At 42.6% G+C, this 16,242-nt stretch overlaps 2 protein-coding genes across 3 annotated transcripts in view; both read right to left on the bottom strand.

Moving 5' to 3' along the window:
* LOC115201684 (brain-specific angiogenesis inhibitor 1-associated protein 2) overlaps window positions 1-7,330 on the bottom strand; it is a 140,111-nt gene extending 132,781 nt beyond the window's left edge. Inside the window, exon 1 of one of the 2 annotated variants that reach the window (XM_029765506.1) lies at window positions 6,975-7,330. In XM_029765506.1, coding sequence (XP_029621366.1) covers window positions 6,975-7,049 — 75 coding nt within the window. In that variant the 5' untranslated portion in view covers window positions 7,050-7,330. The remainder of the gene's footprint in view (window positions 1-6,974) is intronic. The other variant, XM_029765505.1, reaches the window with a different exon arrangement.
* A 4,211-nt stretch (window positions 7,331-11,541) lies between these two features.
* Window positions 11,542-15,669, bottom strand: LOC115201683 (charged multivesicular body protein 6). Its single transcript, XM_029765504.1, has 8 exons — window positions 15,430-15,669; window positions 15,027-15,136; window positions 14,752-14,839; window positions 13,831-13,917; window positions 13,537-13,602; window positions 13,358-13,438; window positions 12,891-12,975; window positions 11,542-12,753 (listed from the first exon to the last, which is right to left on the bottom strand). The coding sequence occupies exons 1-8, from the start codon at window positions 15,490-15,492 to the stop codon at window positions 12,704-12,706; spliced, it is 630 nt and encodes a 209-aa protein (XP_029621364.1). The 5' UTR covers window positions 15,493-15,669; the 3' UTR covers window positions 11,542-12,703.
* Window positions 15,670-16,242: the final 573 nt, after the last annotated feature.

Raw genomic sequence — 16,242 nt, 5'->3', positions numbered from 1 at the left:
TCCCTAAGCATTACCATCCTGTGTTATTGACAGATGCAGGCGAACTGTAGAACGATAAACTTTCCTCCAGTGTGGATGCTCGCCCATGTTTTATAGTTAGGCTATGTATAATTTGCAGAGATGTGTAGAATACTAAAAACCTGTACTTAAGTAAAAGTACTGCTACTTAGATTGTAATTTACTCAGGTCCTACTGAAGTAGGACAACAACAAAAAAAGTATCCGGTATAAAATTACTTAGGTACTCGTAACAAATGTAGATGTTATATGCAATAGTATCGATTAATATAAAACATTTTTTGGGGGTGTGACAAGGTTGTCATCTGATAGATGTATAATATTATAAATGTAACTGAAGTGATCTGATAAAATGTAACGTCGCAAAAAGTAAGTTACTTCCTTCAGAAATTACTTGAGTAAAAGTGATCCGGAAAATGCGGGCCAGAGGCTCCGTACTGGAGGGTGTGACGCAATTGTGGAGCCGCCGGTCGTCTGCGGAGGCCAAATCAAGCTCTGTAAGGCGATGCCGTGCGCCTCCCAAATGTTGTAACAATGCGGATGGCTCCATATAGCTCTGCATTGACATGATGGGTTGACGGTAGGTGGAGGCGGTACGTCAAGTAGAAAACACAAACTACATCCCTTGACAAGGAAGTACAACCATTAGAGTACAAGTATAGCCCATAGAGTAAGTAAGAAATTCAAAGGGCTGTGAGTGGGCCTGATTCAAACCCATGCCAACTCTGGCATATGTGTGCCGGGGTCAGCGGCTATAACCGCTGGACCACACAGGCCACTGAGAAAACCAATCATTCATTGGGCATATTGCTTGCCTTAAACATACAGTACCAGTCAACATTTTGGACATACCTAACCATATGCCCAGTGGACCTACAGTTTAAATGATTGTGTAGCCTACAAACATTGCTTCCAGCCGTCTCCTGGTAGCGATTCTAAATATGAATTCAAATCCTCCTGCTGCAGGACGAAAAGGGTCAAATGAAGAGCCGACATCTGTACCCGACAACACCCAACACTACTCGCATGGTGGGCTGTGCAAAGAATACAGACTTAACCAACCACACACACACACACACACTTTGTTCTGGCAGGTGTAAAACAGCCTGAGAATGCAGTTTACACATTGCCTATAGCCACTAGTAACACCACTGTGATGTCACTGAGACTAAAAAACTGCATCACAAATGATGCCCTATATAGTGCACAACTTTTGACCAATTCCCATGGGGCTTTGGTCAGAAGTAGCCTGAGGGACTCATCCGGAGTTAAATTTTGGTGCTCTATCGATCTCTGAACAGTCAATCTGAATCTGCAATCCTATAGGTCGTTTGTGGCTTTAAAAATGAGGGGCGTTGTACAAAACAAATCAGCGATAGGATCGTCTCTAACAAATCAGACCAATCGGAGTATGAAAGTTGATACTGTCATGTAGGCCGGCGATGGCCCAAACCCATCGGTTTCTGGGACCAATCAGAATGATCAAAATGAGTTTGCGTTTCAGAAGTCGTCGTGGAGGGAGCAAAATCCAGACTCATCGTGGAGAAGAAACATTCATGGGCATGGTGTTTGGCTGGAGCCATGTGGATGGGTAGCCAGGCAACAAAAGTAGTGCACAATTTTTAATAAAAAATGTTACTAGGCAAGTCAGTTAAGAACAAATTCTTATTTACAATGACGGCCTACCAGGGAACAGTGGGTTAACTAGCTTGTTCAGGGACAGAACGACAGATTTTTACCTTGTCAGCTCTGGGATTTGATCCAGCAACCTTTCTGTTACTGGTCCAATGCTCTAACCACTAGGCTACCTGCGCCCCCACTATGTAATGAATAGGGTTCCATTCGCGACACAACCCGAGACTGTTTCTTACTCTAATATATATATATATATTTGCATAATATACAGTGCATTCTGAAAGTATTCAAACCCCTTGATTTTTTCCCCACATTTTGTTATGTTACAGCCTTACTTTAAAATGGATGTAATCGTTTCCTCCCCTCATCAATCTAAACACAATACCCCATTTTCAGGTCTCTCAGAGATGTTCGATCGGGTTCAAGTCCGGGCTCTGGCTGGGACATTCAAGGACATTCAGGGGCTTGTACTGAAGCCACTCCTGCGTTGTCTTGGCTGTGTGCTTAGGGTCGTCATCCTGTTGGAAGGTGAACAGTCGCCCCAGTCATAGGTCCTGAGTGCTCTGGTACAGGTTTTCGTCAAGGATCTCTCTGTACTTTGCTCCGTTCATCTTTCCCTCAACCCGGACTAGTTTCCTAATCCCTGCCGCTGAAAAACATCCCCACAGTATGATGCCGCCACCACAATGCTTCACCGTAGGGATGGTGCCAGGTTTCCTTAAGACGGGACGCTTGACATTCAGGCTAAAGAGTTTCTCATGGTCTGAGAGTCCTTTTGGCAAACTCCAAGCGGGCTGTCATTTGCAATTTACTGAGGAGTGACTTCCGTCTGGCCATTCTACCATAAAGGCCTGATTGGTGGTGCTGCAGAGATGGTTGTTCTTCTGGAAGGTTCTCCCATCTCCACAGAGGAACTCTAGACCTCTGTCAGGGTGACCGTCGTGTTCTTGGTCACCTCCCTGACCAAGGCCCTTCTCCCCCGATTGCTCAGTTTGGCCGGGTGGCCAGCTCTAGGAAGAGTCTTGGTGGTTCCAAACTTCTTCCATTTAAGAATGATGGAGGCCACTGTGTTCTTGGGGACCTTCAATGCTGCAGAAATGTTTTGGTACCCTTCCCCAGATCTGTGCCTCGAAACAATCCTGTCTCGGAGCTCTATGGACAATTCCTTTCGACCTCATGGCTTGGTTTTCAGGACTTTATACAGACAGGTGTGTGCCTTTCCAAATCATGTCCAATCAATTGAAATTTACCATAGGTGGATTCCAAGCAATTTGTAGAAACATCTCAAGGGTGATCAATGGAAACAGGATGCACCTGAGCTCAATCGAGTCTCAAAGCAAAGGGTCTGAATACTTATGTAAATTAGGCATCATTTCTAAAAACCTGTTTTCGCTTTGTCTTTATGGGGTGTTGTGTGTAGATGAATGCATTTTAGAATAAGGTAGTATACTTTCCGAATGCACTGTAAAAAAAAAAAATGCTATGCATAAAATATACCCGTGATTGATTGTGATTATCTTTCATATTCAGATGTTTGCTTTCAACAGATCTGGTGATGCATTTCAGCATACCTCGCTGAGATGGAGCGGGCAAATAGCACTATTGAAATGATAGCAATTATCTCAACACAAGGCCAAAATGCATTTAACAGATCATCTGCGGCAAATGGAAAAATCTAATTAAATGGATAAACTCTCCCGTGGATTACCAATTGAGCAAACTAGCCAGGATGATTAAGCTTTGACATACCCACAAAATGTTGAAGTGTGTGTGTGTGTGTGTGTGTGTGTGTGTGTGTGTAGGACAGCAGAGGTTGTGATGGTTGGTCACAGCAGGTTGTCTGGAGGTGGGGATGTCCTCTTTTCAGGGCCAAGCCAAGTATATAGGCAGAGGCACACACACACATACACACACACACATACACACACACGTGAGTCACAGCACAATGTTGCAGACGGTGTCTTGTATTCTTGGAATCTGAGCGAGCTTGGAGACTACGCAGTCAGCAAGCAGCTGCCAGGCAATAGCAATGTCTTCAGAGAGACTGCACCGCACCACACTGCCAGAGTGGCTGCAAGTACACCCCTTTCTCAGGAGGTAACAGAGAAAATCAACTCCCATGTCTACCTCTTAAACATCACCTCCCTCAGCTCACAAACAGAGTGATGTTCACACCTTGCCTTGATGAAATAAATCATTTTGTTAATACTGTACCATCTGATGGCATCCAGCTATCCTCCTCCTCAGTAACATACCAGTCTCTATGGTTGTATGGTATCAGATGGAAGCTGGCACCTCAGGGCCTCGTCTGGTCCGGTCTTTGAAAATATTACTCAGAAAACCAGGTGTTTTAATTGACATATGCTTACTTTGATTTGGACCTTTACGCCAATTAAGAAGAGTAAGGAGTTGACATGACTATTTCCATACTGCCATAATCAGTTTAATATAGAATTATTTGTGTGCATGAGAACATACTCAGAGACTCACTGAGGCAAACACCACTCTACATGCCTAAGAGCCGCATGCACACACACAGAGCCCCCGCCAGTCAGCATCAGTCGCCCCACCATAGGCCCCCAGCCGTGGGTCAGATTACCAGCTCGGCTGCTACTCTCCATCTCTCCCCCTCTGCATCGCTCCACCACTCCCTCCTCTCCTCTCCTCTCCTCTCCTCTCCTCTCCTCTCCTCTCCTCTCCTCTCCCTCTGCTGGGCTCTGTAATGATGCAACCTGCTGGTCAGGAAAATATCTCCACACTGACTGACTGACTGACTGACTGACTGTCCCTGTCATTCTACATATTCATATAGTAGCGATCCTCACTATATGAACCCTACAATTCCCACCAAGTAAATGAACTCTATTGGTGCAATGCGTAGGGTGTTTGCCTTTCATGCCAGCGACATGGACGTGCTTCCCTTTCGCTAAAATATCGTCACTTCCAGTGGCCTTCCCATCAGCAATGCTCTCTCATTAGACTAGCACCTGTTCATCCTCTCCCTGGTCGGTCGTTAAGGACCCCCAACATCTCCCGGGTCGGTCGTTAAGGACCCCCAACTATCTCCCGGGTCGGTCGTTAAGGACCCCCCACCATCTTCCACGGGTCGGTCGTTAAGGACCCCCCCAACATCTTCCACGGGTCGGTCGTTAAGGACCCCCACCATCTTCCACGGGTCGGTCGTTAAGGACCCCCCACCATCTTCCACGGGTCGGTCGTTAAGGACCCCCCACCATCTTCCACGGGTCGGTCGTTAAGGACCCCCCACCATCTTCCACGGGTCGGTCGTTAAGGACCCCCAACATCTTCCACGGGTCGGTCGTTAAAGACCCCCAACATCTTCCACAGGTCTGTCATTAAGGACCCCCAACATCTTCCACAGGTCATTAAGGACCCCCAACATCTTCCATGGGTCTCAACATCAGGCTGCTCTACCACCACTGATCCTTGAAAGTCGACCTAGAGGGGTATGTGGAGGGTTGGGTCTAGGTGTTAGAAATGAAGCTCAGAGGGAGAATACGTATGAGTGTACAGCTCAGGGCTGTCTGTGATAGTACCTGGCCATGATAGGGTCAAGTATAGACCACTCAGATCATAGCAGTCACTAGGCTCTGGTTACGATATGGACCTGCTTTCACAGGTTATTCAAACTCTTGTACCTCTGCACATTTCTCTTCCCTTCCTGAAATCTAGCCTGTTTGGATGGCACAACCAGTCAGTTCCAAATGGAATCCTATTACCTCTATAGTGCACTACTTTCTACCAGAGCCCTATGCCAAAGTGGTGCACTATAAAAAAGGGAGTAGGGTGCCATTTGGGACACTGACAACATATCACAGTGCAGTGAAACTGAAGAGTAGCACCTCCGCCCTTGGCTTTGCTAAAGCAGGGCTTTGTTGTGGAAATAGCAGGAGGGAAGGACCTGCCGAAATGCTTTAGACTACAGGGCAGTTTCAACACGTTTGGGACGGTCCCTTATTCCCTCAATCAACTCCTCTAGCTTGGTGAAAGTACGACTGAAAGAGGTAGAGAATTATATATATATATATATATTTTAAAATCGGTCCAATATCGCCATAGTTCAGAATCTCTAACAAGCGGTGCTTGACTTGGACTAAAATAGGTGTGGACACTCATTTTGTGTGGTAGTACCGTTTATATTTAGGTGCAGGAACTCAATACTTTTGAGCTAATATTCTATAAGAGGTGCAGGAACGCAAACAGTAGAAAATATGAGGTTAGGTACTCAGCTCAGGTGAACTTCTGCCCAAGTAAAGCAATGCTAACAAGCCACCTTGCTAAGATAGAGGGTGGCAGGTAGCCTAGCAGTGAAGAGCATTGGGCCAGTAACCAAATGGTGGCTGGTTGGAATTATTGAGCCAATTAGGTGAAAAATCTGTCAATTTAACCCTAATTGCAAAAATGATTTAAATGTAAAAAATAAAAATGTCACTGCTATTCTGAGCCTTATTATATTTGCTTAGTTTGACAAGTGCTTCTCCACTGAGACAACCCCCTCACAGGGTAATTACAGAAAGAGTGCCACCCATCCCTCTCTCAACACAGGAGACTCCTACAACTCCACTAACAGATGTCTCCCAACGCCTATGTGAGAGCTGTTCGTTTGTTTATTTTAATATATCTCATTTTAAGCACTACACAGCCTATAGACTGCAACATATGAATAGACGTTGATACAAAAAGAGGACTGGACAGTCGAAATTCAGGTGAGGTACCAGCCTGTCTGCAGGTGTAGTCTACTTCTAAAACCATTTAGCTCAACTGGTTACAGCGAAAAATCCTCCCGTGGTCTGACAGACCTCCTTAATAAGCCAATGTGTCATGACATGCAATTTGAGCTGTCCCCCTCTACCTCCATGCAAACTGTCACTTGGATACGTTTCCTAATTCAAATTAAAACGTGGACTGGGGAATTTTGTATCATTTTTTTTTTGGTCCCCTGTGAGTCTATGGCTGTTGCCGTTACTGCACGCAGTGTCCCTCACTGCAGAGGAGAAAAAACCTCTACATTTAGAGCAGTGATGAGACCTATAGATGGGGTGCGATTGTAAATTCCCCCGGTACACCATAGAAGCCAAAGTCGTTATCAATGTTCATTAAATAGGATATTGTATTTATTCTAATTGAATAGAGAGTAGGCTTATCTTAACCCCTGCGTAAAACAAAGTTCGAAACGAATCCAACCACGTTATCAGATCTCATCAGCTGACGAGGCTCCACTCATCAAGCCACTTAATCAAAACAATAATCAATGTATTCATTATGGAAGCAGGAGTGAATGGACAGCTGTCTGCTTCTTACCTTATAGACATTCTCCGTTATACGGTGTACTTCGTCAGTCCGAGACATCGTGGAACCTTCTTCAGCCAAAACCATAGACCAGATTTCCTTTAGTGACGGGAGCTTTTCGAAGAAATACTACGAAGGCGAAACAAGAGTAGGTGGAAGGAACCGTAGTAAGAAACAATTATTACAGAGGGAGGGGACGCGCGTAATACGAGACTCCCGGAATCACCGCTTTTATAAGAAACTTTTCAACTGGGCCCACGCAGTCTGGAGGCTACACCACCCGCTGACAGAGAACGCAGGCATCCTGATCATAGCTGCTTGCCATTTTAAAGGGATCCGCCTCCTCTCTCGAACACTGCCCACACCACTGCCTCTGCTCTGCGTACACAATCATTCATAATACCCGCGTGGCTGAATGACTACAGTACAGCTATGCACGCATCTCTATACCCAACAATACGATTTCAACAGATTGTGATCTAAGTAAATGAACACATTTTATGAAGCGAACACATTTTAGGCAAAACAAATAACGTAAACAGATAACGTATGGTATAAATAATGGACGTAGAACCGAGTGTATTTATCGAACATTGTACAAAACATTACAATTGAATAGCTAGCTACCTGTTACAGTTGTGCATTGCTATCCATGTATGCACAGGCTTACTGGCTGGAATGTGGTGGTGTGTGTCGGTGTAGGACGGCGTCACCTTGCTCGTACAGTATGCTACAATATGTGATGTAGGAACAGGGGAATCCTCCACAACTCATTCAGCAAGTCACGATCTGCACTACAAGAGCCTGTTGGAAAATCTCTAAAATGTCAAGGCTTTATTCTTTATTGGAGATGTGGACAATAACCGATTTCTATGCTGCTACTGTCTCTAATTTTCCAGAAGCATATTAGCATTATAATAACGCAGGAGGAAAAGTACAGTACCTTATAGTGTTGAGAGACACAGGTCACTTAACCCCCCTGCCTGACCACTCCACAGAGTTAACTGGGATTAACTTGATCTTTTGACAACTCTCCTTCATTAAAATTAGCTCATAATTCAACTTCATAACCCAGCAGTAAAAATCAATCTGAAAACCTGAATTAAGTTTTGTTAAAGGGCATTTCTCAACATTGCCATTGATTTGCTTGTGTGATGAACAATCTCGTTGGCCCTCACACAGGTGGTTTCCATAATTAAACAATTCAACAATGAGACTGCTTCCTAATTCAGTTGAGACAGCCGGTGAGGATAAATAAACGAGGACCATGTAGGAGGAATTAATCAATATCTGTCCCTAGTGACATGTAGCGTAGCAGGAACGGAAGGTAACAACAGCCACTAGAACACTGCCGGGGTGATCGAGGCTAGTCATTAAAGCAATGATACACTAATACTAAATATTAAAGCAATAAGGCACTAATATAGGCCAGGGGGGCGTGATACATTCTGGTTTTAGCACTGCTGTGCTGCGTCACAGGGAAAGGCATTAAAGCAAGCAATGAAGTATTCCCCTCAGCTCTGGTTAGGCCTATGAGGAGGCTTGAACACAGATGGAGAGGGGAGCCCCATTATTTAGTAGCACAGCCAGGACACTGTAGTCACCTGGACCAGCAACCGGTGTGTGTGTGTGTGTGTCCTTCTGCTACTTCTGCCAACTAGGCCTCAGGAGTGTTGCGAGGTAGGTTGGCAATGAGGGGACAGACACACACCCTCCCACCCACATCCCCCAGGTCATCATTACCATGCCTTCCTTTGCAGAGTTGGCTCTTTCTCCAACCTAGTCTCAGAGCGTTTCGTATTATTCTGTATGTTCAAAATTCAAAAAACACTTGAACATCTGAGCTATCTTTTTTTGCAGGTGCGTGGTAACAGTTGAAGAAAATGAAGGAGAAAAAAAAACCTGCACACTGCTCTTGATAGTATCACCGCTCTGCTCTGGATAGTATCACTGCTCTTGATAGTATCACCGCTCTTGATAGTATCACTGCTATTGATAAGCTCTGACGAAGGCCGATACGTAAAGCTTAATAAAAAGCAGTGTAACTATCAAGAGCAGTGTGCGGGTTTCTTCTTTTTTCTCGTATTATTCTGCACGTAAATCCGAGACACTCCATTTAGTATGATATGATACGTTTCGTATGGTAGGTATTAATTTGTGGATGTCCATCCCCCATTTTGTATGATATGTTACGAATTACAATTTGTATTATATGTTACAAATGTTGAAATTTTAATTTGCGAAATGGATGATATGCTACGAATTCTGGCTAGTGTGCTAAACTAGCCAGGTTAGGGTTAAGTTTAGGAGTTAGGTTAAAGGGTTAGCCAAAAGGGTTAAGGTTAGGGGAAGGGTTAGCTAAAACAGTTAAGGTTATGGTTAGGGGAAGGGTTAACTAACATGCTAAGTAGTTGCAAAGTAGTAAGTAGTTGAAAACTTGCTAATTAGTTAAAATGCTAAAGTTGTCCGTCATGAGATTCAAACTCGCAACGTTTGGGTTGCTAGACGTCTGCATTATACGCCCACCAATAAGTAACCACCTGTCTTATGTAAGCATACAAAACGTAACATATCATACTAATTTTAGTGTCCTGAATTTACTTTTACTATGTTACGTCAAGTCTGTGACCAGGCTGTTTTTTTTCAGGAGCACTTGAAAGCCTCCCACTCACTCCATTTTCCCTGCCTGTAATTGTCCCTCAGGTTCAGATATCTTTTATGAATCATAGAGCACAGCGATTCGCACTGTCATTCATGTTCCCTTTTCCCACCCACTCTGTCTCCCACGCTGTCATTGGCTTGAAGGGGACAATCAGTGACACACTGTATTGCAGCAGATTCATTCAACGGAACATCGGAGTTCACTGTGCAGTCAAAACTTGATTTTCCTGTGTTTTTTATATATATATATTTCCACACCACGAGGTTGAAATAATACTGTGAAATTGTTAAAATTATGATTATGCCCTTTTAGTGTAAGCTGTTTGAAAAGGGAGTTTTGGCCTTCCATGGTGACATCACCATGCAGTAAATGAGTTAATAGACCAATAAGAGAGTTCCTAACCTCTCTGGCAATAACAGCTAGCTTTCAGTTTTCCCCTCCCCAGTCAGACCACTTCCAGACAGTCCTAGCTAAATTATTGCTTGAGAAATTGCTCTTTGCTAAGAAGCTATTATTATTTTGAATATTTACCATTTGAATTGAAAACAATCACAGTAAGGTACTTCATAGTTACCCCAGAATTATTTGGCATTGAGAAAAAAAACATCTGCATTGGACATTTCAGTACTTTTCCCAGAAATATACTAATTGTTCCAAGCATTTCACAGATAAAAAGCATTGTAGGGCCATGAAGGAGATAAGGCCTACCACTTGCTCATTGCTTGGAATCTTTAGTCACAGGCTGCTGCGTTACAATACTCTGTGACCCACTATGGAATGATTTTAGAGGACCTCTGTATAATCCAAAGATGCTCTATCAATACATAGAAATCATCACATGAAGAAAGGAAGAATTCAAATGACTTGCAAAAGCAGCCTACCTGCACCAACTTTTCTGATAACTACTTTATCTTTTGGTAAAAAGTACCTACTACGATTGTGATATGTGGTCGTCTCACATAGATAACTTAAGATGAATGCATTAATTGTAGATCGCTCTGGATTAGAGTGTGTGCTAAATGACTCAAATGTAAATGAATAACATATAGTCTCACATGATTCCCCTCATTATAGCTAAGCAGTTCTTTTTACTGTCCCATATAGTTGCACAAAACATTTACAATTTATTTTTAGTAAATGTTTTAACACTTAAGTAAGCGTTTCACTGTAAGGTCTACCTACACCTGTTGTATTTGGGCGCATGTCACAAATAACATTTGATTTGAAACAGCATCCGAATCCACACAATACATTCACTAACCAATGTATGCAGAGGTATTGCTTAGCAACAGGAAAATCATAAACTGCTATTTGCTGCCATCTAGTGGTTGTTAATAACAACAACACGCTGGTCAAACAGTACCTTTAAAATATACATTGTATTGTTAAAGAATAACAACATGGTACATTTCGTATAGACACGCCACAGGTCTGTCAATATGATACCTCTGGGAAATGGTCTCCACGGTCTGTTATAATCTCAACCCGGCACAGCCAGAAGAGGACTGGCCACCCCTCATAGCCTGGTTCCTCTCTAGGTTTCTTCCTAGGTTTTTGGCCTTTCTAGGGAGTTTTTCCTAGGGAGTTTTTCCTAGCCACCGTGCCTCTTTCACATGCATTACTTGCTGTTTGGGGTTTTAGGCTGGGTTTCTGTACAGCACTTTGAGATTTCAGCTGATATACGAAGGGCTATATAAATAAATTTGATTATCAAGAGTGTCACTGTCTCAGAGACTTACAATAATACTTTACACTATACATAAGTGGTTCATAAACCACTTACATATTCTAGCAGATATGGCTAGTGCTTATCTTTTATATGTAGACCCTCCATTTCAGATAAAGAAATACCTAACCCTCTACGAGATATGATATGCCAGTAAGATATTACAGATCCAGACAGATAACAACCCAATATCATGATATATGCCAGTAATATATTACAGATCCAGACAGATAACAACCCAATATCATGATATATGCCAGTAATATATTACAGATCCAGACAGATAACCCAATATCATGATAGGCCCAATATCACACTTCATAGTGAAACAGACCCAATATGATACCATAATACTCACTGGATAGATTGCTAGGACATCAGGCTCTGTCAGGTTGTCCTCGACTTAATTCATAGTAATTTCTAGGAATCTGATAATAACATCAGTGTTGTCTGGTGTCAGTCTGAGATACAGAGTTAAGTTAGTAAGCCCACTGACAATACAATTAGCCCTTCCTTTCCCCAATGACACTGAACTAATCCTCAAGCCAACGCTTCTGGAGCATTAGATTAGTTAAGCTGTTGCACAGCGAGGAAGAATATAGAATTTACATGAAATGGAAGCTTTAGCAAATAGGTCAGTACAATTATAAGGATTTTGGTCCCCAACTCAACAAGTTGAAACCAAAGCCAAAGTCATATCCATTATTGACAGTTTGGCAGCAATCAAGACATTCTAAACTAAGACTAGGCAAGATTCTGAAAACCATCCCAACAGTAATGATTTTGAAAGATAGTCTGCATGTCTATTCCTCCCAAAGAGAATGTGCTGTGATCAGATAGAGGCACAGAAGGTTGAAAAGTAAGAAATAAATAAAAAAAAGAGACACATGCATTCATTTGTCTGTTAATTACATAATTTGTCCGTTTACAGAAGATTTAAAAAAAACATACCTGTCACGGGTCTTAGGCAATAGGCACAATATTATCTAAATCAAACCACTCATTTCTTCATTATGTGTCTAAATAGGTCCTAAATGTGAACAAAACAAACAGGAGAGAACTTGCAGGTAATGATGTGAAAAATAAAGTCCATGGATGGAGTGATGATGAGGTGGTTGAATCTAGAAGAGGATTATAAAGCAGTATTGGGGCTCACAAGGCCAAGGCTTAGCAGGGCACCAGGAAGTTCAGTCTTGGAGGTAAGGGACTGGAAGAGATGGTGAAGATAATCTTTCTGTGGTTGTGGTTTTGTGTGTGTGTGTGGGGAGGGGGGGGGGCATGAGACCCCTATGAGGGGGATATAGTGGCAGGCGTACCAAGACCCACAGAGTCACCTGGCGAACAGACAGGCCCCTAGACAGCCAACATCCCTCTTTCCTGCTTCTTCCTTGGACTCTCCCTCTCTGAAATGAAGAAAACCAGACGGACTCTGAATGACACTTAGTGCTCATGTAATGTCTATTACCACTGCTGGAGTCTTTAACCTACATCTGAATTCATATTCGTAATTCAGTATAATGCCACATCTGAGGAGACCTACCTTGACCTGGCTCTGGTTCTTCATCAGCTGCCTCTGGGACGTCTGGCAGGGACTCGTCAGGTACCTCAGGTAGGTCAAGCTCTCCCTAAACACACAAAGACAAACAGACAGAAAGGGAAGTAAAGAAAAAACAACACTCTCAAAAGGGATCGTCTCTCGTCTATCGCTGTTAGGCGGGGAGAAGGTAAGGAACCAGAGAAGTGATACTATCCAGATTGACACAGTCCCTTGCCTTGAGAAATGTCTGTAGACTCTGATAAGGCGTCTAACCGTTGAACACAATGGGTGATTTGAGGCTAGTCAGTCACTGTGTGATAAAATCCCTACTTGTGTTCAACGGTTAGACGCCATAGGAGAAACTGTATATACCAATTTTATGTTAGGAGTCTACAGCCATGCCTCAGGTCAATAGAGTTACATGACGATAGTTGCTGGCCATCCAGTGTTGTTGAGTAATATAGACTGACCTGAGTGATGGCCTCCAGTTCAGCCAGTACAGCATCTTCATCCTCCTGTGTCAGGGAACCTGCCAGCATCTCATCTATTTCCTGTACAGAGATAAAAAGGCACAAATAAATATTAACAAAATACAGTAATTTCAATAAGATATCAATGCTTCTGTAAAAACAAACAGTGAGGACCTTACCCTCTGGTATTCAATGCCTTCTTGGGTCTCATCCATAATTCTCTCCACATCCTCGATGGACATCGCCTGATATGAAATAACAAACAGTAAGTACAGGAAAGCCAATGTTTTATTCACTGCATATTCACTGAATGCTATATTATTTGAATTGCAGATGCACTAAAAGGTAAGCAACCTATTTATCTTACTGATGGCTTATGGAAAAGATAGACACATACAGTATGCTACTTATCAGGTCATAGGGAAGTTGCATAGAGGTCAAACATAGCTCTCTGATACCCTCACATAGAGTACCTCATGCAATGACTTCAGGCAGTCGTTTCCAACTTTAAGGCCTTCAACGACCTTCATCTCAATCTGGGCAAACTCAATGTCTTGACACTAAAGAAAACAATAAGATCAGAGGCATTAGTTCAGTACATGGGTGTATTTACTAGGAACTAAACAGAACCAAGTGAAAGCAAATGAAATGACATGGGGAGGGACTTAAATGTGTCCAATAGAAACTCTTGTTTGTTGCAAAGTGTTTTCCGTTTGAAGCAAAACGTTTTGCTACGGTGGAAAACGTTTTTTTGCAACAGTGTCCGACTAATTAATAGAGACATTTTCTGTTTACCATCAAACGTCTCTTCTGAGTGATGCGTTGGGACCTTTAGTTTTTTAATAGTTAGTGAGTGATGACCATGAAAACACAAAAGACTGACGGCTATAGCTATGATCAACACGCATATTCTTCTTCTGGCTTTATCTAGCTCTTATATTTCACCTCGCTGGCTTGCTAGGTAATCAACCCTCTGATGCAGTGGAGGCTGCTGACAGGAGGATGGTCAATAACAATGGTTGGAAAGGAGCGAATGGAATGGTATCAAACACGTGTTTGGGGGCACAAGGTCAAATCATGACGTCAGTGATCTTCAAGTCGGAAAGATGGAGCTCTAGAAAGATGCCTGAATTCCCGACTTGGAATTCCAATTTGAATGACCGTTCAAAATTATTCTCCCAGTCGGAGTTCCCAGCTGTCTTGAACGCACTTTGGTCGGAGATTTTCGAGATCCCTGTTATTTTGAACATACGTCATACGTAAACAACACGGTTTCTGATGAGGAACTGCACGTGCAACTTTTCATGACGCGGCCAGGAAATTAGTCTATACACATTTTCTACTATTCCTGGTGGTGCGAGTGAGTGAATGGTTGACAAATGTCAGGTATTTACCATACGCTCCAGGTTGCTTATCTGGTTTTCTGTCTTGTCCAGGAGCTGGTCCTGGTATCGCTTCTTTTTGAGCAAGAGGAGGGCCTTCCTGTTTGAAAACAAAATACAGAAATGTGAGAATATTCAATACAATGACAACCAATATAATGTCCTAATTATATATGGTCTATGCACATGACAGCTTTCAATCTCAAGTGCTTTAAAGTGACAATCTTCACTTCAGGCAGATCATGATCACACATTTCTAGCATTTCTGGTGAGAAGCAAGTCCTTACTCTTTCTTGCCATCTTTCAGCAGCTGCTTGGCTAGATTCCTCTCCTTCTCCAGCTGCAGGGTGATTCTCTTCTGATACTGCTTTAACTTATCTCTCTGCTGTTTCAGTTGCTGTAATTGAAAAGACAGACATTTTAATGCAATTCTTGGAAGACCACTTGTTTCAACACTAAATCGCTTCAGTTCGCTGTCTAGCTTTCCAGTACAGAACAGTGTGATAACTTATACTAGCCAGGGCTATCAGATTGCCCAATCCCGCCCTCCTAGCTAACTTACTTTGCTGACCTAACATTAGGCCTAACGTATGCATTATCAAATGTTGTTAACTAGTTATAGTATGTTAGAAGACTGACTTGTTAGCTAGTTGGCTAACGTTAGCTAGCTACAGTAGCTAGGCTACTTACCAAAACTGCCCTGTCCTGCTCTGTGACTCGCGTACGTCTCTTTCTGGCGAAAATGTTCCCCATTTTGATTCAGCATCCCCGCCACTCTGTGCAGCTATTGAATTGACTTGTCAACAAGTATATTTCTCAGAAGAACATTGCGTACATTCAACAGTTTGTGGATCGGTTGTCTAACTAGATATCTGATGACTTTGCTTGCTAGCTAGTTTACTTCGGTTACCACACCCACAAAGTCAAAATTGTCGATATCGTAAATATTCATGATTATTATTATTATTTGTTTTTTGGTGTTAATTTAAGGCCAGGGTTAGCAGTGTGGTGAAGATACGGTTTAAAATAACATTTTAAGAATATACATTGTAGAAATAGGCGGGGTTTATGCCTTTGTGGCTGAGGTAACTACTGATGACCGTTTACTTTAATTAAGCTAGCTAGCTAGCCAGCTAACGCAACAACAGCAAAACACACCCCTAACCAGGAAGTACGGCATTCAGATAGGGACAATTCAGTTGGCACAATGACAAAAACGATAAATCATGGATGGCTACGACCAATGATGTATATAAACTCTGGGTCGCTATCATTATATATTGGCCATTGAGAGGCTTTGAAGCCCCCGGACGCCCATATTGGTACTCCCCAGTCCTCTATAGGAATGAATGGAATTCTACAATATTTCAATTAAACGTTTCAAGGACAAAATTGCATGTATTTAGTTGTTGTAGTGGGGACAGTAGCATTAGTAATCTTCCAACAATGGACTAAGGATTATTATTTTAAATATGTTTCATTTTTTTTAAATTATGTTTAGCT

This window comes from Salmo trutta, chromosome 10 (genome assembly GCF_901001165.1).
Source record: "Salmo trutta chromosome 10, fSalTru1.1, whole genome shotgun sequence".
NCBI classification, from domain to species: domain Eukaryota; kingdom Metazoa; phylum Chordata; class Actinopteri; order Salmoniformes; family Salmonidae; genus Salmo; species Salmo trutta.
This window is presented reverse-complemented; position numbering and strand designations above follow the sequence as displayed.

Coding starts and splice junctions, on each gene's coding strand:
- LOC115201683 (XM_029765504.1), bottom strand. CDS start 15,492: ATGGGGAACATTTTCGCCAGAAAGAGACGTACGCGAGTCACAGAGCAG. Junction 14,840..15,026: donor CTGAAAGATGGCAAGAAAGA/GTAAGGACTTGC, acceptor GTTTTCAAACAG/GAAGGCCCTCCTCTTGCTCA. Junction 12,754..12,890: donor AGAACCAGAGCCAGGTCAAG/GTAGGTCTCCTC, acceptor TCTTCATTTCAG/AGAGGGAGAGTCCAAGGAAG.